The sequence below is a fragment of the Anopheles ziemanni genome, chromosome 2 (assembly GCF_943734765.1).
Source record: "Anopheles ziemanni chromosome 2, idAnoZiCoDA_A2_x.2, whole genome shotgun sequence".
Classification (NCBI taxonomy): domain Eukaryota; kingdom Metazoa; phylum Arthropoda; class Insecta; order Diptera; family Culicidae; genus Anopheles; species Anopheles ziemanni.
The window spans coordinates 2,635,001-2,658,855 of record NC_080705.1 but is presented as its reverse complement, the minus strand read 5'-3'; the positions used below and the strand labels follow the sequence as shown (position 1 = coordinate 2,658,855).

The following is a 23,855-nucleotide window of genomic DNA, read 5'->3' as shown; positions in this document are numbered from 1 at the left end:
GGTAATGGGGCTGTGCGTAAAAATAGTACACACAATTATGACCATCGCCCCAAGTTTCCAAAACATGGTAAAACTATCGATGGACTTTCGTTATGCATGCTATAAGTTCACTTCCGACAGTACGTGTAAGAAGAAAACAAAATAAATGCAAATCAATCCGCATATGGTCCGAATTGTCATGCAGGTACGAGACAGCTGATCCGAGCATACTATCGATTTACCATCGCCATTCATTTCGTGCATACTTCCGGTCCCTTGCACTTTTGTGCAATTTATCATTCGACAGAACCCGAACCAATAGAGCAGGGAAAAGTGTATTTGCAGTATTTATTTCATGGAAATGCAATAATTTGATTTCAAACAGATTTTACGCAACTTGCACCATCAAGATTTTCCAAAACTCTTTCGGTTTTGTTTTGACGGCTGCTGCGAGTATCCACAAAGAAAAGCTCCTAGATTTTCCGGAAGCTTCGAGCGCAAAACATTTGCTTATATCAAAGAGCTATTTTTGTAACCATTTTCAACGAGTAAACAGACAACTTACTGCAAACTAACCCAATTGTAGCAATTGTATTCTTCGCACTTCACAGCCTCACTACCGACACTGGTTTATTTACATTCTGTCACAATCTCTGACCCTCGGAGATGATGTTCCGTATCTGTTTTCCCACCTGTTCGTTTTCTATTTTTCCAGAAAAGATGAAAATGTCAACAAACACATCCTGAGCTTTTTCAAAGCTTCCAGTGTCAAACCGGTGGATCAGTGGTAATGTGGTGAATTATGATAGTTGAATAAACAGTTGCATGTTGCAGTCGTGTAAGAATACCGAGGATCCTTTTTGCTGGAAACAGTTCTGTCACATCTGTAGCATTTTCGTAAGCACAATATTATTCAAGTTGTTGAGTTGAGCTTTTCTCTTTCCATAACGACAAATTTAAAAATATACGAAAATCGTCTAGATCCATCATATTTTGACGTCCTTGAAAGCACCGACTACCCGATGTGACAAGTCGGTGTAAACCAGCTGTCAAATCTGTTTCTCCTTCTTTTCTGATCCGCCATTTGTCAATCGTTGTTGTCGGTCCGAAATTCTCTGACTAAAAAGTAAGATATTTGCATGTAAAACTATCCAATTTGAGATAAAGTGAAGTAGAAACGAGTGCTAACGTGTTTTTCTTTCTGTAGCAATCCAAAATGGAGAACGATGCTGGAGAATTCGTCGATCTGTACTGCCCTCGCAAGTGGTAAGTATCGCTGATTTGTCAGCATCGAACAATCGTCAACACGTGTCGAAAGTGTTAAATAGTTTTAGCAAGGACTATTCATAGTACCCTGAACAGAATGGATAAAAGTGAACACCCTGTGTTTCGTGTTGGAATTCCTGCACCATGCTCCGTACTTTCGTGTTGCCCTATGCGTCACCCTTCGCCATACGATGATTTGTTTGCCGCTAACCTCACTTCCTGTGTTTCCTTGTTTCCACAGCTCATCCAGCAACCGCATCATTCACGCCAAGGATCATGCTTCCATCCAGATCAACATTGTTGATGTAGATCCGGAAACCGGCCGCATGCTGGACACCGCGAAGGTGTACGCCATCTGCGGTGAAATCCGTCGCATGGGCGAATCGGACGATTGCATCGTTCGGCTGGCGAAGAAAGACGGAATCGTTGCGAAGTAAGTAGTTCAAGATCGTACTGATCATTGAAGGATGTTGTTCTCATGCGAAAATATGCTTATGGCTTTCGTTTCTTTTCTTTTTAGGAACTATTGAATACAATGATTTGTATTTCGTGGAGTATGTGAATAAAGTTCTGTGAAAATCTTATTACTATTCCACAAATGGAGACGTTTTTCCTGTTGATGACATTATGAATGCCCAACATATTACTCTATTGCATGTAATATTGAATAATTGCTAATGACTATCGTCGAGACGAAAGAAATGTACTATCATTTGTGTATCGATTAGGTCGGGAACTGAAATGCTAATTGTCTCACTCTTTCTTAGGTGTTCTAATTCTCGTCAAAGTTACAAGAGTGGGGACAACTTACTTGAACTATACAAACGATTTTAAAATGGATGATGTCTTAGTTAAATGCTTCGAAATATATTATTCAAAGAGTATGTTTTAATTGATAAATCTTTATAATTCCATTCTTTTAACGAAACAAAGCAACCGACGAATCAAACAACGCTGAAAACGTCAATTTTCGATATGTCAAAATCAAGGTGCAGATAAACAAAATGTTCTGAATACCCAACCTTTCGAAGCACGCATTGTTTCGTTTCAGTCACCTTGGAAGTGTTGCGAGAAAAAAAAGGTGCACGTAAACGGCGAATGAATAAGTGAAAAATACGCGCTCTAACTTAAGAATTATCGCCAAACGATGGAAACAACTTCATCGGTAATCGTTCTCGATTCCGATTCCGACGATGGGGTAAGAAAAATGGTGGCATTCTTCAACATTCTTTGTACCCGCTCAAAAGCTACAGACACCTCAAGCCAAGCGCGGTGCAGAGAACCCGAGCAGTCGAGCAAGCGAGCCAAACGGAATGTCAGAAAATGAAAACATCCATTTGTGAACTTGCTCGGATGAGATTTTTGTTGTTGTCATGAAACTCGACTAGTTTTGTTGCACTTGCCTGTAGATTTATGAAAATGATAAACATTACCATTTTATAATTTGCCAACGTTTTCAATTTTAGGGAACTGCCGAGAAAAATAGTTCTCAGTTGAAACGGAAAGCGAAAACCGCCACAATTGCTGCACCAAAAAGCCCCGCCACAGTGCTGAACGAAAATGGGAAACGCACGATTACGACTATTTCTGGAACGCAGGACGCCTCGTCTGATATTGTCCGGAAGCGTATTAAACCCATAACAATCGCAACAAACGTTAACAACAATATGCCGGTGGGTGCTCCGGAAAATTTTGCATCCATTACCTACTCCGAGGACTGGGAGCAGGACATGAAGCAATACCAGAAGGAGCTGGCTGTGAAAAGTTCTTCCTCGACGCTACCCCCGGCAACCCCATCAAGCTCGCGTAGCAGTACAACGAATGATGAACTGGATTCCAATAGCCAGTGCGTTCCCGCTGAGAATCGGCCCATGTCGGACAAATCAAATGAGGATGCACCACCATCAAGGAACGGGGAACATGTGCGGGAAAAAAATCCAATCGGAAAAGAATTCCTCCAACTTCTCGACGCGTGCCGGAAGGCCGATCCTTCGAAGGAAATGGAAACGTTGATCGAAAAGAAGCTTCTGAGGTACTACAAGGTTGTTCATCCGGATTACATCAATTCAAAAAGTTTCATCAAAGCAGTCAAGCAGGTAACGGCCGACGTCCTCGCGCACCCGACATTGGTGTTCCTCAAACTTTCCAGCATAGTGGAGGAATTGAACGTACGACGAAAATCCGGCATCCTGGCGTCTTCGCAGCCACCAGCAGCTTGCAAAGATACTGCTCCGGTGGCTACCGATAGTCCGAGTTCCGGTAGCACGAAAAAAGACCGACAAATTGCAAAGCTGAACCGAACACTCTACTGTCTAACGAAGCGCATCAAGCAGCTGGAGGAAGCGGATGTTGACTTTAACCACGAAATCAACTCTTCCTATCTCATGGCGGAACGGTACAAGAAGCGTGCTTTCGAAGTGTACGAAAAGATTTGCGACATAACAGGGGAAAGTAAAAACGCACATCGGCTGGTTCGGAAACCGATCCGTTTCGAGGGTACACCTTATCCGGAGTTTAACCGGATGCTTCAGTTGTTTGTCAATCGGACAAACACATTTCCCAACTTTCGAGATGTGCTCAAGTGTTTGCAGCATTGCAATGGGAAGAATGGATACGGTTTACGTACGGACCAGATGAATCGAATCGCGCAGGATGCGTTCTACAAGGTTGGCAAACAGCTACAGAAACGCCGTAAAACCGATCTCTACGAGACAGTAGTCTACCACGCGGGAGAGGAAAAAGATCCAGCGCTCATTGACCATAGTTTGAAGAAAAAACTAGAGGAAAATGGGAAATACTACAGTAAAGTGAATCAAATCATCGAAAAGTAAGCAACACACATAACTATGATACATGCATGCCAGGTTGTCTTCACCCCCTTTTTTCATTCTCAGATACGCTCAGCATGAACGCATGGCCCAGGAAGACACGAATGTGGACGCGGAGGCGATGAAATCATCGGAATCCCAAATTCCCACAGAAGGGGGCAGTGATGCACCATGCCAAAACGCACAATCCAAGCCATCCAGTAGCAGTAGCGGTATGAATACTCCAAGCGCCCCAGAAACAAGTGCCAGTTTAGCTACAACAAGTGGTAACAGTCAAGTAACTGGAGAAAGCCCCAATTCAAGCGGAATGGCAGAACAGATCACCGACACCGACGACGAGGATGACGATGACGACGACGAAGAGGATGATGATGAAGAGGAGGACGAATTTGAATCGACCACGAAAGAAAATGTTCGACCCGACAACTTCGAGGACATTATCATTTCGGACGATGAGGAACTGATCGTGCCAGAGTCTTAGCGTCTGCCTGCTATCATTGGCAGCGTTGTGTAAATATCATCCTTTCTTGTTTTTCTTGTGAATTTTCTTCGCATTAACCATTTTTGTTAATTGTCATTTCGAACAAGCAATTCGAACCAAAGGTAGGTTCGCCTACTTGATTCTCTTGGTTTCATATCCGTTCACCATGTGATTGCGGGAGCTGCTCGCTCCGGATACGATTTAGGTTAAATATGATTTACCATTTTTAATTAGTCGGGTATTGCAGTCAATCACCGTTTTAACTGTGTTAAAAACCCCTTTCTCTTTTTGACAGATATTTGTCAGTGACTGAAAACATAAAAGCTTTCCAAAGGTATTTGGGTGCGTTGAACGAGCAAGGAATCCATTCGGATTTCTACTTGCGCGTTCTTTGACGTAGGAGTAAAGAATAAAATTCAAGTGACATAATATTTTTCACAAACATAAACGGACATCGAATTGCTCTTTCTGAAATGCTGAACACAAAATATCACATCAATAAGGTACATACGTGAAGATTGAACAATATCATCACTAATAATGGATTATTTATTACAGCTTCCCGAATCCACCTAGAATTGCTTTCGTTAGAGGATGGTCCTCATTGGAAAGGTTTTCGACAATATCGAAGTGATCTAGGTTCGGCAGGATGTTCAAATCACTTTGTAGCCCAAACGAAGCCAAATGGTCGTTCATTTGCGTTGACATCGCGCGGAAGACGTCACTATCATGCTCTCCTGCATACACATGAAAGCGTAATCTATCAGCCGACGATCGAAGATGATCGTAGTTGGCATAGAGTGGCGACAGTTGCCTTGCATTGCTGTTGGTGATGCCGAGGAGATTGCCCCGGTTGACACTATTGGTGTAGCGCAGCTCCTGGACATTATACACACCGGAAATCAGAAACACATCCCTGAGCAGATTAAATTCCTCTCCAACGACATTTATAAACTCTTGATCGACCATGCTGGCAATGAGATGGGCGCCGGCCGAATGACCCGCTATGGCCACTTGTCTGAAAAATGGAAATAAAGTGAGTACGGGACCGGAAGCGGAACGACATTGCACATACTTTACACCATTTTCGGTAGCATAGTTTAAAACAAACTCTCCGGCCACTTTGATCTGTCGCACCAGCTCCTCCAATGTAAGACTCGGACACAACTCGTAACCTACGATCATTACTCGCACGCCGTGATCCACCAGTGGTTTCGCAGGGTAAGCGGACGTTTCCTTCTCCAGCATCTGCCAGTAGCCGCCGTGAATATACACGAAAAGTGGCGCATCTGCCGGCAGATTGTCTCCGTAAATGTCGACCTTTTCACGGTCTCCACTGCTGTAGTCGATGTCCAGACGCGGTTCAAGGGTTTCCCTGTTCTGGTTACTGACTTTGGTGGTAGAAAGGAGACAAATTTCAGAAACCGTTATAACGAGACCGTACTACAATCGACCCTTTTGCCCCTTACCGTTCGTTACAAATTTCACGTGATAGTCAACCACTTCCGAGGCGGTCGGAAAACGGACACTCCACTGCGAGGGCGAATACTGGTTCTCCCAAACGGCGATCGTTTCCTGCGATGGCTGATCGATGGAACCGTCCATCCTAGCTGGGCAACCGACTTTGCCGAAACTGCTCCGGGTGAACCTGTGCCTACCAATGCGTCTAAAACTACGCTGTTCCGATGCTTCCACTTCTATCGATGGGCGATGTTGATAAGTCAGCACGGGTAGGCAAAAGACGACTATCAAGCAGATGACCGCCGACCTGCGCGTTATCAGCCCCCGGACCGCCGGGCCAACGTTTTTACTACACATTTTTAAGGCCCAACGATTTTACGTTACCCCTCCTCCTCGTGTGTGCTTCTCAAGCACGGTCTTCTTTCCAATGATTCGAGCGGGGTAGGAAGTGTGCAAGACGATCGTATTACTTCTGCCCAATCGATGACTCATGAAATCGAATCGTCTCGGAAGGAAACCTTACGTGCGACTGGTCAGTACACCTTTTCATGCACGACAATCTAACCGACGTGCACATGTGGAATCGCTGGAACCTCAGTAACGATTAAGCGCCAGAAACCTGTTACTCTACATGGAATAGAAAAACGGGTATCTTCTATGGTGTTAGCTGGAGAAGTGGACAACTAACCGATAGCGATTATCAATTCTATTGTAGTCGGTGATTAGGCAGCATTGTATTATTCATATCAGATCAATTAACTAGCCAATCGTTCCGCATACTTCGCCATTGCAGTCAAGAAACAACTCATTCAAATGAATGAAATTAAAATGAAATTTCTTAAATCTTTATATTCCACGTGTTGCAACTGGTACCTTCCCGATGAAGGTTTAAAATGTCGTTAAAAAGAACAATTCGTTATCTTAAAATCAGTTGACCTTAGTTGAACTCCCATTTTATCAGTCGCGAAATTCATCCAGCGATAATGGACCAACAAATACAACAAACGCTACGGCAAATCTGACAGTGTTTAGGAAAGCATACGGTTTATGCAACGACATCAGCCACGATGGATGGTGAAGAAATCGATTTAGCGGCTCGTCGAAAACATTCCTCGATTGCCTTCGTCGAGGAATGCGATAAAAGGAATAATGTAAGTGCTTTTGACATCAAACCAAACACATTTTCCTTAATTGTCTATGATTTCAGATTGTCGAGATGCAAATACCAGTACCCTATGGAACAATCGCTGGCAAGTGGTACGGTCCCAGCGATGTCCGTCCGGTTTTGTGCCTTCACGGTTGGTTGGACAACTGTGGTTCATTCGATCGGTTGATTCCTCTGCTACCAACTGATCGTAGCTATCTGGCGATCGATTTACCCGGGCACGGACGTACGACGCGTATTCCGGCTGGGACAACCTATAGTATGATCGATTACATGTCGCTCGTGATGTACATTCTTCGTTACTACAAGTGGAATAAGGTTTCCCTGCTGGCCCACTCCATGGCAGCGAATGTTGCATTTGCCTTTACGGCCTTGTTTCCACAATTGGTGGATCTACTAATCTGTCTGGACGAGTTGGACCCGCTATCGTACGGCATAGACCGTGTCACGGCAGTGGTATCAATCAGCATTGATAAAATAGTTGATATACATCTTCGCGCAACCGGCAAAGAAATTGCGGCTGAACCACCGGCGTACGATTACGAAGACATGATTGAGAAGCAATACCACGCCACTGCAGGTTCGCTTACCAGAGAAGTCAGTCCTCATATTCTACAACGCATGATTAGCCCATCGAAACGCCACGAAGGAAAGTATTTCTTCAACGGAGACAGCCGCATTCGCTACCTGACCATTCCGGGTTGGTCCAATACGATTTACTTTAAGCTCGCGGAACGCATCAATGTTCCGTTTCTTGCCATTAAAGCCACCGAATCGCCCTATCGGAAGTCAAAGGAACGTTTTGACGAGATGGTTGCCTTGCAGCGAAAGATTAATCCGAAATTTGAGGTTGCCTACGTTGCTGGAAACCATCATGCCCACCTAACCCAGCCGGAACTAGTGGAACCGATTATATGTGATTTTCTCAAGCGGTACAACATCAACCCAGATCGAAGCATTGCGAGTAAACTGTAAAATTATGTTACAAAAATGTTATTATTTTCAATAAAAAGGGTATTTGGAGCATCGGATTCGGTGTGAATGTTTTACGGATCAAAGTAGCAGAAGCTTGCTTGACGCCACCGAGTAAAAAATCCTCCTCCAAGCGTGTGCTATCAGCTGTCATTTTAGCACAACCACAATCATTGAAGAACACGCACAGAATTGCGTGAAAGATGTTGCTCATTCATTAATGTCCCAGACTAGCCAGGCGCGGAGGTGATGAGATAACACAGTGACCATTTTAAGTATAGTCTGCAAAACTAATCGAAAAGACAGTCAAAAGACACCTTTTGAGTGCGTGTCAGTGCGGTAGAGAAAACGTCTCGATGGGTAAATTCGGTGGCATCTCTACGTTGAATCGGTTGCTCAGTCCATGGCTAAGCCGGACGCAGAAGACCATACCGCAGGCTGCCGTAGCCACCGGTGATCCATCCCGTAGACAATCGCATCACCAAGCGCATGATCTCGTGGAGCAGCACGATCAGCAACATGGCGTAAGTTATCTGCAAGGCAAGCACGGAATGTCCCACGGGACATACGCGACCGAGAAATGGCATGTTATGTGCTGTGTCCAAAGTTCATCTACGATCATAAATTAACCGCAACCTCATTCTTCATGTCTCTTCTGTTCGTAGGTGGAAGAGGTGCGCATTCCCATTCCCTATGGTGAAGTGGCGGGTAAATGGTGGGGCCCAAAAAACGTACGACCCGTTGTGGCACTTCACGGTTTGCAGGATAATGTGGGCACATTCGACCGGCTGATACCGTTGCTACCGCAGCATATGAGCGTTCGAAAACATTCCTCGATCTCCTTCGTCGAGGAATGCGATAAAAGGAATAATGTAAGTGCTTTTGACATCAAACCAAACACATTTTCCTTAATTGTCTATGATTGCAGGTTGTCGAGATGCAAATACCAGTACCCTATGGAACAATTGCTGGCAAGTGGTACGGTCCCAGCGATGTCCGTCCGGTTTTGTGCCTTCACGGTTGGTTGGACAACTGTGGTTCATTCGATCGGTTGATTCCTCTGCTGCCAACTGATCGTAGCTATCTGGCAATCGATTTACCCGGGCACGGACGTACGACGCGTATTCCGGCTGGAACAACCTACAGCATGATCGACTACATGACGCTCGTGATGTACATTCTTCGTTACTACAAGTGGAACAAGGTTTCCCTGCTGGCCCACTCCATGGCAGCGAATGTTGCATTTGCCTTTACGGCCTTGTTTCCCCAATCGGTGGATCTACTAATCTGTCTGGACGAGTTGGACCCACTGTCGTATGACACGGATCGTGTCACGGCAGTGGTAGCAGCCAGCATAGATAAAATAGTTGATATGCATCTTCGCGCGACCGGCAAAAAAGTTGCAGCTGAACCACCGGCGTACGATTATGAGGACATGATCGAGAAGCAATACCACGCCACCGCAGGTTCGCTTACCAGAGAAGTCAGTCCTCATATTCTTCAACGCATGATTAGCCCATCGACACGCCACGAAGGAAAGTATTTCTTCAACGGAGACAGCCGCATACGTTACCTGACCATTCCGGGTTGGTCTAATGCGATTTACCTTGGGCTCGCGGAACGCATCAATGCTCCGTTTCTTGCCATCAAGGCTACGGAATCTCCCTATCGGGAGTCAAAAGAGCGCTTTGACGAGATGGTTGCCTTGCAGCGAAAGGTTAATCCGAAATTTGAGGTTGCCTACGTTGCTGGAAACCATCATGCCCACCTAACCCATCCGGAACTAGTGGAACCGATTATATGTGATTTTCTCAAGCGGCATAACATCAATCCAGATCGAAGCATTGCGAGTAAACTGTAAAATTATGTTACAAAAATGTTATTATTTTTAATAAAAAGGTATTTGGAGCATGAGACTCGGTGTGATTTTTTTACGGATCAAAGTAGCAGAAGCTTGCTTGACGCCACCGAGTTGCAATACCCACACTCTCATTCATTGTTTACAACCTTTTACCCGTCGAATACGCACACTCCCTCCGGGCCCTAAAAAATCCTAGGCCACGCGTGTGCTATCAGCTGTCATTTCACCACAAGCGCAACCATTGAAACGCACAGAATTGCGTGAAAGATGTTGCTCATTCATTAATAACCCCGGACTAGCCAGGCAAGGTGTTCACATGCGGATGTGATGAGATAACACAGTGACCATTTTAAGTATAGTCTGCAAAACTAATCGAAAAGACAGTCAAAAGACACCTTTTGAGTGCGTGTCAGTGCGGTAGAGAAAACGTCTCGATGGGTAAACTCGGTGGCATCGGTACGTTGAATCGGTTGCTCAGTCCTTGGCTTAGCCGGACGCAGACGACCATACCGCAAGCTTCCGTGGCCACCGGTGATCCATCCCGTAGACAATCGCATCACCAAGCGCATGATCTCGTGGAGCGGCACGATCAGCAACATGACGTAAGTTATCTGCGAAGCACGGAATGTCCCGCGGGACATACGCAACCACAAAACGGCATGTCATGTGCTGCGTCCAAAGTTCATCTACGATCATAAATTAACCGCAACCTCATTCTACATGTCTCTTCTGCTCGCAGGTGGAAGAGGTGCGCATTCCCATTCCCTACGGTGAAATAGCGGGTAAATGGTGGGGCCCGAAAAACGTACGACCCGTTGTGGCACTTCACGGTTGGCAGGATAATGCGGGCACGTTCGATCGGCTAATACCGTTGCTACCGAAGCATATGAGCTTTCTGGCGCTGGATCTGGCCGGGCATGGATTGTCCTCGCGGTTGCCCGACGGCATGATGTACCACTCGCTCGATAACACGCTGGTGCTGTGTCATTTGATGAAGGAGTACCGATGGAAGAAGCTTTCCTTGTTGGGACATTCGATGGGATCCATCCTTAGCTTCATATTCGCTGCCACCTTTCCGGATAAGGTAGATTTCTATATCGGAATCGATGCCCTCAAGCCGCACATTCACGATGCGACCAAGTTTCCCGCTCGGCTGGAAAAGCGTCTGCCGAAAATGTTGCAGGCGGACACACGTAACCGTGAAAAATCCGAACCACCTTCCTACCCGTACGAGGAGTTAATAGAGCGTCTGCATCTCGGGACTAACAAATCGGTCAGCAGAGAAGCGGCCCCGTTTTTGCTCTACAGAAACACCCGCAAATCGACACTCCATCCGGATCGGTACTTCTTCACTCGGGACAGTCGCTTGAAGCACAGTTTGGGCGTCGGTTGGGACCAGGAAACTAATCTGGAGTTCGCCAAACGCGTCACCATGCCGTACCTCTTCATCAAGGCAATACATTCGCCGTACTATGAGGACAGGAAATATTTCGATGAGTTTGTCGAGGTGGTAAAGAAGAATAATCCACTGTTCGAGTTGGAGTTCATCGACAGTACGCATCATTTACATCTCACCGAACCGGAAAAGGTGGCACCGGTCGTTAACCGGTTCTTGGAAAAATACTGGAAAAAAGATGAAAACTAAATACAATGTTAGCGAAGCATTAAATGCATATTTATTGTTCTATCTACTAATGAGGTGAATAAAGAAACCCTACTACGATTATCAGGCTTTGGCCGTGATTCAATGAACATATTTTTTAAATGTTCCGACCATCCTAGTAATCGTTGCTTGGTTTTTTTCTGATTTTAACACGTACCTAGCAACGCTGTAATATTTGCAACGGCAAAATGGTTTGGTTTTAACAAAATTGGGCTAAAACACCGTTCACTTCAATTACTGGCGTTTTTTAAGAACCATGCACAATTAAGCGCAAACGCGAAAGCAGCATGCTGCTTGCTCATACTTAGACCATTATCAGACCTTCGTGCGTAGCACAAAAGCATACGCAAGCGAGGCAGTTAGTAGCAAGACGTATCGCGAGACGTTGGAGCACTACAGTTCTGCTACGGACAGTCACGAGAGCTAAGCGGCGAGCGTCAAATGGAATCTAACCGGACCGCATCCAAAGAGGACGAACATGGCAGTGCTGCGCAAAGCGTGGAACATCATCCGATGATCAAATTCATCGAGCTACAGGACAAGCAAAACAATGTAAGGTAGCACACACTCGTTCGTTCAACGGAATATTGATTATTTGTCGTACTGTTTTAGGCAACGGAAGTACAAATTCCAGTACCGTACGGTAGCATTGCCGGCAAGTGGTTCGGTCCTAAGGATATCCGGCCAATCCTGTGCCTTCATGGGTGGCTTGATAACAGTGGCACGTTCGACCGGTTGATTCCATTGCTGCCGGAAAATGTCAGCTTTCTCGCTATCGATCTGCCCGGCCACGGCTATTCCTCGCGGATACCCAACGGGATGGCGTACTACCAGACCGATTGTATCCCTTTGATACTGCACATAATGCGCGAGTACGGCTGGTCGAAGGTGTCCCTGATGGGCCACTCGATGGGTGCGATCATATGTTTCATTTTCGCCGCCCTGTTCCCAGAAAAGGTAGATCTGCTGATCGGTTTGGACGCACTGAAACCCCTCTCCTACCAGCCCGAACGGTTTCCGCAGCGTGTGAACAAGATGATGCAGAAGTTCATCCAAGCAGACATTCGCAATCAAGAGCGATCGGAACCACCCTCGTACACTTACGAAGAGATGATGGATCGATTGTACGAAGGGACGTCCGCCTCGGTGTCCAGGGAAACGTGTCCCTATCTGTTGCAGCGCAACATTAAACCTTCGCGTAAGTTCCCCGGGAAGTATTTCTTCGATCGCGACAATCGAATGAAGTACAACGTGATCCCGGGCTGGGCGGACAGTATTAACGTGGAGTTGGCCAAACGTATTAGCGCACCGTTTCTGACGGTGAAGGCGCTTGACTCGCCGTACCCGGGTTCGAAGGAAGGCTTCGAACAAACCGTGGCTGTGCTGAAGGAATCGAACCCGAAGTACGAGGTGGTCTTCGTCAAGGGTTCGCACCATGTCCATCTGACGGAACCGGAAAACGTTGTGCCCATCATAGTGGACTTTTTGCGGAAACACTGGCACAAGGAGCAGGATATCGTTAGCAAACTGTGAGGCTTTGGGAGGGAAAATTGGTGCACAGGGTTTTATGATAATGGTTGTTAGAAAATGTTAATAAATTGATCATGCATCTAATGCGCTTAATCGAACGAAAAAACAGGTTTTTCCTAGTGTGTGTTTGTGTTGGTTATAGCGAACGTCATTTATGATCTGTAATGTTTTTTTTTCTTCCGCGATATCAAAGTTCATGCTCGTCTAAGCAGCCTTCGGATGAGTATGCAATTTAAGGTGATAAGATGCTGATAAAGTGTGGTCCTTCTTGGTATATGGGACGTACGCTTCTACAGTAAGCAACAATCGTTCTTGGGTGCTGTTGACGGTTGTTGAAACAAAAACGTGCCAAACAGTGGTATTAAGTAGTTCCCGGGATGACGGAGTTGGAAGCGCAACCCATCGAAACTCTCGTCGAAAGGCACGATGCACTGCACGGGGTTTGTATAAAAGTTTGCAAACATAAACATGTTCGCTTTCTTATCAATCACCCGCTTTCACCATACAGGTACAAGAGGTACGCATTCCGATTCCGTTTGGAGAACTGGCCGGAAAATGGTGGGGACCAAGAAACATACGACCGATCGTTTGTTTGCACGGATGGCAGGATAATGCCGGTACGTTTGACACCCTGATCCCGCTGCTTCCGAAGCAGATGAGCTTTCTTGCGATCGACCTTCCCGGGCACGGCTATTCTTCACGCATCCCGCACGGCATGTCCTACCAGCCGATGAACGTTTTCTACCTGCTCAACTTCGTGATGAACGAGTACGGATGGAAGAAAATTTCTCTCATGAGCCACTCGATGGGTTCAGTGCTGCAGTTCGCGTACGCGGCCGTTTTTCCCGCCCGGGTCGACTTCGTCATCTCCTTGGACGCACTTAAACCGCAGGTACTGAGGGATAACGTGATCGTGTCGATGCTGAGCGAACTAACGCCGGAGTTTATCAAGGCGGACCTGAGGAATCAGGATAAATCAGAACCCCCGTCGTACACGTACGCCGAAACGGTGGACCGGCTGCACCAGGGTGCAGTTAATTCGATCACCCTCGAAGCCTGTCCCTTTCTGTTGCAGCGTAATATCCGCAAGTCGGCCAAGTTTCCCGAGAAGTACTACTTCGCCCGCGACAGTCGGTTAAAGTATGGACAAGGGTTTCTCTGGTCGCAGGAGGTAAACATACGGTTGGCCCAAAACCTGACCATGCCGTTCTTATTCATCAAAGCGTCCGATTCGCCGTACTGGGAGAGGAAGAAGAACTACGACGATGTGATCGAAATTCTGCAGCGGAATAATGCAGACTTTGAGCTGCGGCACGTGGAAGGCACCCACCACGTGCATCTATCCCACCCGGAGCGGGTTGCACCGATTATTACGGATTTCTTAAAGAAATACTGGCAAAGGGATGATGATGTTGTAAGCAAATTATAAAGGCTGGATTAACACCAAACTCTTAACAAGTTAACGGGTTATAATAAAAGAGGGATATTTTTCTAAAAATTGATTTTCTCTTCATTATCGTGATTGAACGAAAGGAACATTTAAAGTGAATCAATGAATTCTTTGTCTTTTTCTATAGACACTCGTCACATATGATATATGTAGGTCATGGCCAAGTTCAACCTCTCTTGTGTCTTGTGAATGCCATAGGCTCTAACTAATAATAATAAAACTAATCAAACATGTTCGATACTGGCGGGCAACACCTTAAATACAGCCTCTCCAAACTCCTTGAATACGAAACGATACGGAAACAAAAAAGAAACCAAACGCTCCCCAACCGGTTGTTGTGGTTTCTTTTTGTTTCTTTCTATTGGTAAGTGTGTTTATCTATCTGCCTAAACCAACATACTAAACCAAGAGCGGCTTAGCTGCGATACGATCGTAGCAGTGATCGTTTTGAAACGGAATGGGATTTTCTCCCCACTACACCTTGGAATGATCGTCACAATTTCATGTGACGATCGTCGTGAGGCTGCTAGCTTGCTTTTGATGCTAGTTGTCCCAAAAACCCTCCACTAGAGCCAGTGCCGTTACGCGCAGTTAATGTTCGCTGAACCGGGTTCATAGGTGCGCACGGCGTGTGAAATCTTCCGCTTTGGTCGCATTTGTAAATCATCGATCATGGCGGAAGCCAAGCTGGAAGGCGTACGCAGAAACGATACGCTGAATGGTGTAAGTTTTAAGATGTTTGGTTAATGGAACCTTTTCCTAAACTTAATCTTCTTGTCTGATGTTGTAGGTATGGGAAGAACGAATATCCCTCCCGTTTGGAGATGTGACCTGTAAATGGTGGGGTCCACGTGAACAACGACCGATCGTTTGCCTACACGGATGGTTGGATAATGCCGGATCGTTCGATCGATTGCTGCCACTGCTACCTCGACATATCAGTTTCCTGGCCATTGATATTCCCGGCCACGGCCGTTCGACACACCTTCCGGCAGGTGTCGCATACTACGCCCTGGACACACTACGGCTGCTCCTCTACGTGATGCAGTATTACGGATGGCAACGAATTTCGCTCATGAGTCACTCGATCGGTGCGATCATGAGTTACGTCTTTGCCGGGGTATTTCCTGATCGTGTCGATTTACTGATTTCATTCGACCTTCTGAAACCCTTCATTCTCGATCCGGATATGCTGTTGTTTCTGTTGGCCGATTCGCTGCCCAAAACGCTCGATTACAACACCGATACCAAGGAAACTCGCGACGGGAAACTGTACGAGTACGATCAGTTGGTGGAGCACATGCACGTAGGCTTCCACGAGTCAATCAGTAAAGACGCGTGCCACTTTCTACTATACCGTGCGGTCGAACCGGCACCCGAACGAGCCGGGTACGTTCGACGACGGACAGATCCCCGCGTTCGGCACAATCATGGGCTAGTGTGGTCGCACGATTTAAATCTGGAAATCGCTCGCCGAATTAAGGCACCGTTTCTGTACCTCAAAACTACCGAAACGCCCCTGTTTGAGGACCCGCAGTATCATCAGGAAACGCTCGACGTGCTGGCGGCTCACAACAAAGATTTCGTTCAGGCAAGCGTGGAAGGGAAGCATCATGTTCACTTGTCCGATCCGGACCATGTGGCTCCGCTGGTCAGCGAGTTTTTAACCAAATACTGGACTAAAGAAGATTATTTTCATAGCAAACTGTGAATGTACGCTTGCTTCGATTGCGCTTGCTATGATTGGAGAGAGTGTAAAATTATAAGTGGATAAGCGCAAAAGCGTGATTGACGAAACTGATAGTGAAGTAAACAGCGTGGTGCGTCTTTGTTAAGGTGGTGTGATGAGGATAATGTAGGATGGGATGTGGTAAGAGGTGCAATTGGATGGTAATAAATGTTTATGGTGAACATATTTTTCACAATTGGTAAAGCTTCTGCTTAGTATCTTTCAATTGTTGCAAGATAAATTTCACCCCATAATGCTCTTCATCTCCCCTCCTTAGGACATGGTTCACTGTTATAGGTTTTTATTGCGCTTTTCAAACAATATTTTATCGTATGATCACCACATCTTTACTCCTGCATCATTTCCACGTTCGTGTTAAACTTCACACTTCTTTCGCCGTTCGGTCGCTCCTTCTCGCCACGGGGATAGCCAACGACGCAATCTTCGTAATTCCACTTGGGAAAGACACGCTTGTACAGGTACAACAACACCGTATCGTGCGATTTCAGCTGACTGTCGAAGGCGCACTTCATATGACCGTGCGTACCGAGCGATTCCTTGATGTGACCGACGCGGCCCAATTTCGTGCGCAGCTTGCACGGCTTGAAGTAGGCAATGTCCTCCGGGTTAAAGAACATGAAGCGAATGATGGCCGATTTACGGTTAATCTTGTACGGATGGCCGCTGAGCACGGCGCGTTTCAGAACGACACGATCCGGGTTGCAGGTAAGCACACTGCCCGAAGCAACCATCGACAGTGAGCTGTCGGGATTTTCGCGGAAGCATATGACGGGCGCCGGTGGGAATTGAATCGGGGCAAAGAAGCTCGCCACCACCGTCATGCCCGGGCGGAAGAATCGCTCATACTTGTGCTTATCGCCATTGGTGTGCTGGCTGAAGATGGGATTTACCGCATACCGACGGTAACCACACTGGACGATTAGCGTTTCCTTCGCCTTGATCGGGATGGTGGAGTTCGGGGTGCGCTTGAGGCACACATTCATTACCGACATTTGATGTTCGTGCGGTAGCATACCGTACACAATCAACCGCTCGAGCCCGCCACGGGACGCATAGACGGACCACAGCTCCTGGGGGACGTTTTTGACGTGCAGCTGGACGTACCATCCGGGCATAACGATATCATCACCCTCGTCCCGTTCCTGCGCCTCCCGAACAATACGCCGTTTGGTACGATCGAAGTTTTTAAATTGAAACACGCGGGCGTAATCGAACGGAAGGTTTTCCTTCACATCCCACGGGGACGTCCGGAACGATTCCAGCCCGCGGTACTTGTGGAAGCGCTCACGTGCCGGAGCATTCGACGGGGTGTCGATTTCATCGGGGAAAATTTCATCATCCTTTGCGGCCTGCATTTTGGCCAGCGTGCTACGCTCCTCCTCCATGTCCATCTCCTTGTCGTAGCGCTCCGCGTTGGCCGGACCGCCCTCCGAGACGCTCACCTCCTCGTACTCTTGATCATCGTCTTCTTCGTCTTCCTTATCCTTCTCACCTACCTTGCTTTCCGAGTCCGATTCGCAGGACATGTAGTTTTCATCATCATCATCGTCCTCATCGTCGTCGTCGTCGTTTTCGTCCACCTCTTCGATGTCCGGAATCCAGGCTGCCTGATATTCACTCATTCCCTTCGGGATACGTTTCACTAACTTTTTCTTCGTCTCTGTGGAAACAAAAACAAATGAGAAAACTGTTATAAGAATACAAAAAACAATCTTCTTCCAATGTGCAAGCACCTTGACGCGAAGCTTCGATCTCTTCCTCCGTCGGCCACGTCTGTTCGGCGTCCATCAAATCCGGAATGTTTTCACGCTGCAAACTTGTCTGGCGCTCCGGATCGGCAATCAGCAAGCGTCCCTGCGTTTCGTCTGCCATTTCAACATTGCCCGACTTTTGCATGCGATACGGATCGGTCGTATGGGTTGCGATCGCTTCGAGCTGAAAGTCTCCCAAGCCCGGAATATACACCAACTGGTTGACGGACAGGGCGACGCCACGCAGAAATCCGGTTATCTTGAGCGTACCCAACGGCTGGCTGTTTCCTTCAACGACCGAATCACTGGCCACGAATTCGGCCTTCTCTCCCAGCAGATGCGGGCGATTGGCTCGATTGTGTTGCACCTTACGCTTCTGGCCGCCGATACGACGCAGCAGGTTCAACCCATCGGTCTCCGTGTCCAGCTGCATCAGCTTTTCGTCGGGGATCAGGTTAGAAAGTGCCTTTTGTATGTTGGCTTTTACTTGGGTCCGCTTTTTCGGTGCAATCGACTCAACGTCCATCAGACACACCATCGGCGTCGGCAAGCCCTGGGTAAGGGCCATGTTGAGGATCTTTGTGCCTGCTTTATCGATCACTTCCTCCCCGTCGCCGGCGGCAACAGCGGACAGAACCAGTACGACCGAGTCGCATACTTTCAGTGCATCGAGAACATTCAGCTCGTGGCCATGACCCGTCTGCGGGACGACAAAGGCAAACCGTTGACGAAATCGAGGTACACTAGGGATGAAACAGTGAGGGACATGATTGCAACAGACTCTTAGTGATTGTCATCCTTATTCGCTATACTCACTTCATGTAATGTATGCGATCGGAAACCTTCGTAATCGATGCCTCCGGATCGCAACCCTCAATGATAGCCAGTGCCGAGTTCGGATCGATCATATCGTTCAGGGGGAGAACGCAGGTCAAAAATGGAGCCGTCAGGGCTCCACCGAGGGCCCGCTTCAACGCGATAGCCTCCTGGCGTTTGTTTCGGCGAATATCGTTCGCCTGCTGCCGCCGTTCATCGCGCGATTGTTGGCGGTTCGGTCGTCGCGTAATCGTCTTCAAGTTGACCTTACCTACGAATAAAGACACAAGATTTGAGCATAAACTTTATCTTTTGGTAAAATGCTTTACAACGTACCTTTCGCCAAGCGGTCCATCGTACGCTTCGAAGAGTGTTTGCCATGTTTGTGAGATTTATTCGTTTGCTTCAATGCCCCCGGGCGGTGAATGGTTTCCAAACCCATAATGTACGGTAATTTGATGGGTAATTTTCACTTAAAATACGTTTTATGGAAAATTCCGGCACTATCCAAAGCACCACATGTTTTCCACCGAAATGTATAACAACAAGAAGAGTGAGGTTAAGAAGCAATGTTGTGAATGTGGTGTGTCAAAGTGACACAAAGCCCGGTGAAAAATTAATATTAATGTTTATTTCCGACCCTCATTTTTAGCTGAAAATTTCAATTCCAGCGGCAATAATCCATAAATATGATATAATCAGTACGGTAACTTATTACAAATACGGTGTTCCTTCGGCAACATGTAGTTGAATTTAATTAATTTTTGAATTTTCTGAAAAGGCCACGGCCGGATCGAACCGCCCGGGACTGTCACGCAAAAAAGGAAACTTTGTGCATGTGTCAAAAAGAAGTATCGCCGACGATTACAATCAGAGATCGGGAAATCTCCACCAGAGAACAAGCAGACCCTACAGAATTAGAAAACCCTGCAACCAACCGACAGAGATGATTCGTTCCAGTGCATTAATTGGCCGCCTACCACTGCGAGGCATTGCCGCGACGGCATTTAACAACAGTGCCGTAAGTGGACGATTTCGCAATCGATTTGCGCTCCTTGAACAAGTGCGTTACCTATGCATGTAATCTTTCCAGGGTCTGCTGCAATCCTCGCCAAATTTTGCGGCACTGCAAAGTACACAAGTTCGACACCGGTCCACACCGATCAACACGATGGTGATGTTCGTCCCCCAGCAAGAGGTAAGGACAGAGACCGGGAAAAGAGATTCCCCCATGGATTTGTTTAATCTTCCACTATTCCTTCCAGGCATGGGTCGTCGAAAGGATGGGAAAATTTCATCGCATTCTAGAACCGGGTCTAAATATTCTCCTGCCAATAGTGGACCGGGTGAAGTATGTACAAAGTTTGAAGGAAATTGCCATAGACGTTCCAAAGCAATCGGCTATCACCTCGGACAACGTAACGCTCAGTATAGACGGTGTGTTGTATCTGCGAATTCTGGATCCGTACCTTGCATCGTACGGCGTGGAAGATCCGGAGTTTGCCATCACGCAGCTCGCCCAGACGACGATGCGTTCGGAGTTGGGCAAGATGTCCCTCGATAAGGTGTTCCGCGAGCGTGAATCGCTCAACATCAGTATAGTAGAGTCGATCAATAAGGCCAGCGAAGCGTGGGGTATCTCGTGCCTTCGGTATGAAATCCGTGACATAAAGCTTCCCAGCCGGGTGCACGAAGCAATGCAAATGCAGGTCGAAGCTGAACGGAGGAAGCGTGCGGCTATCCTCGAATCGGAAGGTGTCCGAGCTGCCGACATCAATGTGGCAGAGGGAAAGCGACAGTCACGAATTCTCGCATCAGAAGCCCAAAAGCAGGAGGAAATCAACCGAGCGAATGGTGAAGCGGCTGCCATTATGGCTCTGGCCGATGCTCGTGCTAAAAGTCTTAAAATTGTGGCCGCATCGCTCGCCAACGAGCATGGGCGTAGCGCGGCCTCCCTCAGTGTAGCGGAGAAGTACGTGGTGGCATTCGAAAAACTCGCCAAACAGAACAACACTCTCATCGTACCATCGACCGCATCCGACGTGACCTCGATGGTAGCACAAGCGATGCAAATCTACAATAATCTCTCAAGCGCAACGGCTCGGGCAGCAGTAGGGGATCATCAGCATCGGCAGCGTCGCGACACAGACGACCAAACGGTATTCGATGGCCACAGCGAAAGCAGCATTAAACTGGACTCATTGCAACCATTGGAAAGTATTGAGGGTGGAACGGCACCGCAAACAGGAACATCGAAATAAAATCGCATCTCCCGACAAAACACACATTTGTTTGAAAGATTGTGTACCCCGCACTGGCAATGCTGGTGAACTTACTTGTTGACTTAGGAAAGTACGAAGAGGATGGCCGTTGCTTGAGTTCTCGTCCAACTTTTAGCCGCGAAACTGATCCAATTAACAGTAATGTAAATAAAGATCTTATGGGCGTGGAAAATACGAACTGAAATAAGAACGCCATTGTTGTAGATATGTTATTTGTTTTATTTTTAAAAAATTAATATCAGTCCGTTAAGCCTACATAAATATTTCACACAAAGCAATATTTCTGCAACAAAGTTATGCCATCTCCGTCCCTTTTGACAAAGTCCACTGTCTGAAACCTGGGGAAAGAAAAAAAATAGTTTTCCATTACTTTTAATGTTATAAATGAGTGTCTTGAAACATTGATGGCTTAAGACAGAGTAAAAGAGAGCACCAGTTGTGTTAAGCCTATCGTTTTTCTAAGTTAGTCAGATTTCACACTATCGATCACTGTAGTGATGCGTACAGGTCCGTGAATACTTTCATCATATTACAAGAGAAATAACAAAAACCTTATTTTATATTTGTGTTTCTCTCTACTCTCTGAAATTGAGAATGTAACTTACCTGGCCTGATAATATATCGCCCAAACCATCATGCTATGTGCCATATTCACTTTGTTGGAACCTAAAGCAAGAAACCAATAAGATTATGTATTACTACAAATGTCAATTCAACGCCTTGAGGCACTTTTTTCAAAGAGTGGACATTAAAGAAAGGAGCACCAGTTGAAATAGGAATATAGTATTTCTATTTTTATCAGATTTCACAAATATCGATCATTGAAGCAATGCGTACAGGTCCGTGAATACATCATGTTAAACAAGAAGTAACAAAAACAAAACCTTATCCTATATTGGTGTGTCTCTCTTTCTTTTTTAAATTGAGAAAGTAACGTACCTGGTGTGAAAATGCGTCCAAACCATCTTCCTATCCGGCATATTCTCTTATTTGGAACCTGAAGAAAGAAACCAATAAGAGTATGTGTTACTATAATTGTTAATCCGACATATTGATGCATTTTTATTTTTAAGAATGCGCATGAAAGGAACACACCAGTTGAAATAAGCTTATTGTTTTTCAAATGTAATCAGATTTCACAAGTATCGTTCACTGAAGTAATACGTACAGGTCCGTGAATAAACACATCATGTTAAACAAAAGACAACAAAAAAACTTAATTATATCTTGGTGTTGTTCCTTGGCATTCAAAATAAGGAAACTAACCTACCTCTATAACCAGTCCGAAGGATTAATATCCAATGGGAATGAATGAACAGCCATGGTTTCTGTAAGCAATCAAATAAAAACAAATAAAAAATGTTAAAGATTTATAGAGTAAAGATTCCGCAAATCGACGGATCTGTTATTAAAATCATCAGACCTGTTGAGCTTTAATATATTTTGGACTTAATCATATTGTTCATAGTGAAACTGATCATCATTGACATTTAGTATTTTAATACAAAATAATTAAACTTACCTAGCAAGCATGATGTGAGAGCCGCATGTTAAGATCCAGTGGCGCTACTTCGGGTAATACTACCAAAGAAACAGAATAATGTTAACATTAGATATCTATACATCTTTACTTTCGTGGCTTAAAAGGTCATTAGATAAAATCTTCAGACCTGTTGAGCTATATTTTGGACCTAATCATATTGTTCATAGTGAAACTGATCATCATTGACATTTAGTATTTTAATACAAAATAATTAAACTTACCTAGCAAGCATGATGTGAGAGCCGCATGTTAAGATCCAGTGGCGCTACTTCGGGTAATACTACCAAAGAAACAGAATAATGTTAACATTAGATATCTATACATCTTTAATTTCGTGGCTTAAAAGGTCATTAGATAAAATCTTCAGACCTGTTGAGCTATATTTTGGACCTAATCATATTGTTCATAGTGAAACTGATCATCATTAATATTTAGTATTTTAATACAAAATAATTAAACTTACCTAGCAAGCATGATGTGAGAACTGCATGGTGAGATCCAGTGACGTTACTTCGGGTAATACTACCAAAGAAACTGAATAACGTTAACATTAGATTTCTATACATCTTAACTTTCGTGGCTTAAAAGGTCATTAGATAAAATCTTCAGACCTGTTGAGCTTATAAATTATGAATATTAATCAAGTGGTTCATAGTGAAACTGATCATCATGAACATTTATATGTAACCAACATCATATTATTGAACTTACTTATCTTAACAATCATTGATACAACTCGATATTATCCAGTCCGTGATCCTAATCAATAAAGCTCGTTGCGCAGGGTACGATACTTCAGGTACTGCTGTTCCCAATGGATCATGTAAATGGGTTTGCATGACAAAGCCGTAAAGATAGAATACTATCAAAGAAACAGAATAACGTTAACATTAGATATCTGTACATTTCAACTTTCGTGGCTTAAAAGGTCATTTGATAAAATCTTCAGACCTGTTGGGCTTTTATGTTATGAATATTAATCAAGTGGTTCATAGTGAAACTGATCATCACGAAAATGTATATGTAACCAACATCATATCATTTAACTTACCATTCT

At 45.6% G+C, this 23,855-nt stretch overlaps 11 protein-coding genes across 11 annotated transcripts; 9 read left to right on the top strand and 2 right to left on the bottom strand.

Annotated features, from left to right (window-relative positions):
• The first annotated feature begins 1,044 nt into the window (after nt 1-1,044).
• LOC131285838 (small ribosomal subunit protein eS21) lies at nt 1,045-1,848 on the top strand. The gene is made up of 4 exons (XM_058314696.1): nt 1,045-1,105; nt 1,187-1,245; nt 1,487-1,678; nt 1,766-1,848. The coding sequence occupies exons 2-4, from the start codon at nt 1,196-1,198 to the stop codon at nt 1,773-1,775; spliced, it is 252 nt and encodes an 83-aa protein (XP_058170679.1). The 5' UTR covers nt 1,045-1,105; nt 1,187-1,195; the 3' UTR covers nt 1,776-1,848.
• Nucleotides 1,849-2,392: 544 nt separating this feature from the next.
• On the top strand, nt 2,393-4,772 carry LOC131283035 (daxx-like protein). Its single transcript, XM_058312593.1, has 3 exons — nt 2,393-2,443; nt 2,712-4,072; nt 4,140-4,772. The coding sequence occupies exons 1-3, from the start codon at nt 2,393-2,395 to the stop codon at nt 4,552-4,554; spliced, it is 1,827 nt and encodes a 608-aa protein (XP_058168576.1). The 3' UTR covers nt 4,555-4,772.
• Nucleotides 4,773-5,106: 334 nt separating this feature from the next.
• Nucleotides 5,107-6,159, bottom strand: LOC131283031 (kynurenine formamidase). The gene is made up of 3 exons (XM_058312588.1): nt 6,024-6,159; nt 5,630-5,945; nt 5,107-5,572 (listed from the first exon to the last, which is right to left on the bottom strand). Exons 1-3 carry the CDS (start codon nt 6,157-6,159, stop codon nt 5,107-5,109), a joined length of 918 nt encoding a protein of 305 aa, XP_058168571.1.
• Nucleotides 6,160-7,082: 923 nt separating this feature from the next.
• LOC131283027 (probable serine hydrolase) lies at nt 7,083-8,155 on the top strand. Its single transcript, XM_058312585.1, has 2 exons — nt 7,083-7,166; nt 7,223-8,155. The coding sequence occupies exons 1-2, from the start codon at nt 7,083-7,085 to the stop codon at nt 8,153-8,155; spliced, it is 1,017 nt and encodes a 338-aa protein (XP_058168568.1).
• Nucleotides 8,156-8,508: 353 nt separating this feature from the next.
• On the top strand, nt 8,509-10,013 carry LOC131283023 (probable serine hydrolase). Its single transcript, XM_058312581.1, has 3 exons — nt 8,509-8,676; nt 8,818-9,024; nt 9,081-10,013. The coding sequence occupies exons 1-3, from the start codon at nt 8,509-8,511 to the stop codon at nt 10,011-10,013; spliced, it is 1,308 nt and encodes a 435-aa protein (XP_058168564.1).
• Nucleotides 10,014-10,447: 434 nt separating this feature from the next.
• On the top strand, nt 10,448-11,658 carry LOC131283018 (probable serine hydrolase). Its single transcript, XM_058312575.1, has 2 exons — nt 10,448-10,615; nt 10,753-11,658. Exons 1-2 carry the CDS (start codon nt 10,448-10,450, stop codon nt 11,656-11,658), a joined length of 1,074 nt encoding a protein of 357 aa, XP_058168558.1.
• Nucleotides 11,659-12,061: 403 nt separating this feature from the next.
• LOC131280962 (probable serine hydrolase) lies at nt 12,062-13,232 on the top strand. Its single transcript, XM_058310207.1, has 2 exons — nt 12,062-12,228; nt 12,289-13,232. Exons 1-2 carry the CDS (start codon nt 12,118-12,120, stop codon nt 13,207-13,209), a joined length of 1,032 nt encoding a protein of 343 aa, XP_058166190.1. The 5' UTR covers nt 12,062-12,117; the 3' UTR covers nt 13,210-13,232.
• A 278-nt stretch (nt 13,233-13,510) lies between these two features.
• Nucleotides 13,511-14,644, top strand: LOC131281320 (probable serine hydrolase). Its single transcript, XM_058310646.1, has 2 exons — nt 13,511-13,646; nt 13,715-14,644. The coding sequence occupies exons 1-2, from the start codon at nt 13,584-13,586 to the stop codon at nt 14,633-14,635; spliced, it is 984 nt and encodes a 327-aa protein (XP_058166629.1). The 5' UTR covers nt 13,511-13,583; the 3' UTR covers nt 14,636-14,644.
• A 684-nt stretch (nt 14,645-15,328) lies between these two features.
• Nucleotides 15,329-16,367, top strand: LOC131283015 (probable serine hydrolase). The gene is made up of 2 exons (XM_058312573.1): nt 15,329-15,379; nt 15,447-16,367. The coding sequence occupies exons 1-2, from the start codon at nt 15,329-15,331 to the stop codon at nt 16,365-16,367; spliced, it is 972 nt and encodes a 323-aa protein (XP_058168556.1).
• A 314-nt stretch (nt 16,368-16,681) lies between these two features.
• Nucleotides 16,682-19,506, bottom strand: LOC131282762 (pre-rRNA-processing protein TSR1 homolog). Its single transcript, XM_058312301.1, has 4 exons — nt 19,310-19,506; nt 18,974-19,244; nt 18,140-18,900; nt 16,682-18,066 (listed from the first exon to the last, which is right to left on the bottom strand). Exons 1-4 carry the CDS (start codon nt 19,413-19,415, stop codon nt 16,733-16,735), a joined length of 2,472 nt encoding a protein of 823 aa, XP_058168284.1. The 5' UTR covers nt 19,416-19,506; the 3' UTR covers nt 16,682-16,732.
• Nucleotides 19,507-19,873: 367 nt separating this feature from the next.
• Nucleotides 19,874-21,458, top strand: LOC131287257 (stomatin-like protein 2, mitochondrial). The gene is made up of 3 exons (XM_058316295.1): nt 19,874-19,994; nt 20,067-20,171; nt 20,239-21,458. Exons 1-3 carry the CDS (start codon nt 19,920-19,922, stop codon nt 21,232-21,234), a joined length of 1,176 nt encoding a protein of 391 aa, XP_058172278.1. The 5' UTR covers nt 19,874-19,919; the 3' UTR covers nt 21,235-21,458.
• The last annotated feature ends 2,397 nt before the right edge of the window (nt 21,459-23,855 follow it).

Excerpts from the sequence above, each read along its gene's own strand:
- LOC131283015 (XM_058312573.1), top strand. The coding sequence starts at position 15,329 with ATGGCGGAAGCCAAGCTGGAAGGCGTACGCAGAAACGATACGCTGAAT. Across the intron at positions 15,380-15,446 it reads GAAACGATACGCTGAATGGT|GTATGGGAAGAACGAATATC; the intron begins GTAAGTTTTAAG and ends CTGATGTTGTAG.
- LOC131283018 (XM_058312575.1), top strand. The coding sequence starts at position 10,448 with ATGGGTAAACTCGGTGGCATCGGTACGTTGAATCGGTTGCTCAGTCCT. Across the intron at positions 10,616-10,752 it reads GGCACGATCAGCAACATGAC|GTGGAAGAGGTGCGCATTCC; the intron begins GTAAGTTATCTG and ends TTCTGCTCGCAG.
- LOC131287257 (XM_058316295.1), top strand. The coding sequence starts at position 19,920 with ATGATTCGTTCCAGTGCATTAATTGGCCGCCTACCACTGCGAGGCATT. Across the intron at positions 19,995-20,066 it reads CGGCATTTAACAACAGTGCC|GGTCTGCTGCAATCCTCGCC; the intron begins GTAAGTGGACGA and ends TAATCTTTCCAG. Across the intron at positions 20,172-20,238 it reads TGTTCGTCCCCCAGCAAGAG|GCATGGGTCGTCGAAAGGAT; the intron begins GTAAGGACAGAG and ends TATTCCTTCCAG.
- LOC131283023 (XM_058312581.1), top strand. The coding sequence starts at position 8,509 with ATGGGTAAATTCGGTGGCATCTCTACGTTGAATCGGTTGCTCAGTCCA. Across the intron at positions 8,677-8,817 it reads AGCACGATCAGCAACATGGC|GTGGAAGAGGTGCGCATTCC; the intron begins GTAAGTTATCTG and ends TTCTGTTCGTAG. Across the intron at positions 9,025-9,080 it reads AATGCGATAAAAGGAATAAT|GTTGTCGAGATGCAAATACC; the intron begins GTAAGTGCTTTT and ends CTATGATTGCAG.
- LOC131283027 (XM_058312585.1), top strand. The coding sequence starts at position 7,083 with ATGGATGGTGAAGAAATCGATTTAGCGGCTCGTCGAAAACATTCCTCG. Across the intron at positions 7,167-7,222 it reads AATGCGATAAAAGGAATAAT|ATTGTCGAGATGCAAATACC; the intron begins GTAAGTGCTTTT and ends CTATGATTTCAG.
- LOC131282762 (XM_058312301.1), bottom strand. The coding sequence starts at position 19,415 with ATGGGTTTGGAAACCATTCACCGCCCGGGGGCATTGAAGCAAACGAAT. Across the intron at positions 18,901-18,973 it reads GATCGCATACATTACATGAA|TGTACCTCGATTTCGTCAAC; the intron begins GTGAGTATAGCG and ends TTTCATCCCTAG. Across the intron at positions 18,067-18,139 it reads GATCGAAGCTTCGCGTCAAG|AGACGAAGAAAAAGTTAGTG; the intron begins GTGCTTGCACAT and ends TTGTTTCCACAG.
- LOC131283035 (XM_058312593.1), top strand. The coding sequence starts at position 2,393 with ATGGAAACAACTTCATCGGTAATCGTTCTCGATTCCGATTCCGACGAT. Across the intron at positions 2,444-2,711 it reads ATTCCGATTCCGACGATGGG|GGAACTGCCGAGAAAAATAG; the intron begins GTAAGAAAAATG and ends TTTCAATTTTAG. Across the intron at positions 4,073-4,139 it reads GTGAATCAAATCATCGAAAA|ATACGCTCAGCATGAACGCA; the intron begins GTAAGCAACACA and ends TTTCATTCTCAG.
- LOC131283031 (XM_058312588.1), bottom strand. The coding sequence starts at position 6,159 with ATGGACGGTTCCATCGATCAGCCATCGCAGGAAACGATCGCCGTTTGG. Across the intron at positions 5,946-6,023 it reads CGTGAAATTTGTAACGAACG|TCAGTAACCAGAACAGGGAA; the intron begins GTAAGGGGCAAA and ends CTACCACCAAAG. Across the intron at positions 5,573-5,629 it reads GCTACCGAAAATGGTGTAAA|ACAAGTGGCCATAGCGGGTC; the intron begins GTATGTGCAATG and ends TCCATTTTTCAG.
- LOC131281320 (XM_058310646.1), top strand. The coding sequence starts at position 13,584 with ATGACGGAGTTGGAAGCGCAACCCATCGAAACTCTCGTCGAAAGGCAC. Across the intron at positions 13,647-13,714 it reads GGCACGATGCACTGCACGGG|GTACAAGAGGTACGCATTCC; the intron begins GTTTGTATAAAA and ends TTCACCATACAG.
- LOC131280962 (XM_058310207.1), top strand. The coding sequence starts at position 12,118 with ATGGAATCTAACCGGACCGCATCCAAAGAGGACGAACATGGCAGTGCT. Across the intron at positions 12,229-12,288 it reads TACAGGACAAGCAAAACAAT|GCAACGGAAGTACAAATTCC; the intron begins GTAAGGTAGCAC and ends GTACTGTTTTAG.
- LOC131285838 (XM_058314696.1), top strand. The coding sequence starts at position 1,196 with ATGGAGAACGATGCTGGAGAATTCGTCGATCTGTACTGCCCTCGCAAG. Across the intron at positions 1,246-1,486 it reads CTGTACTGCCCTCGCAAGTG|CTCATCCAGCAACCGCATCA; the intron begins GTAAGTATCGCT and ends TTGTTTCCACAG.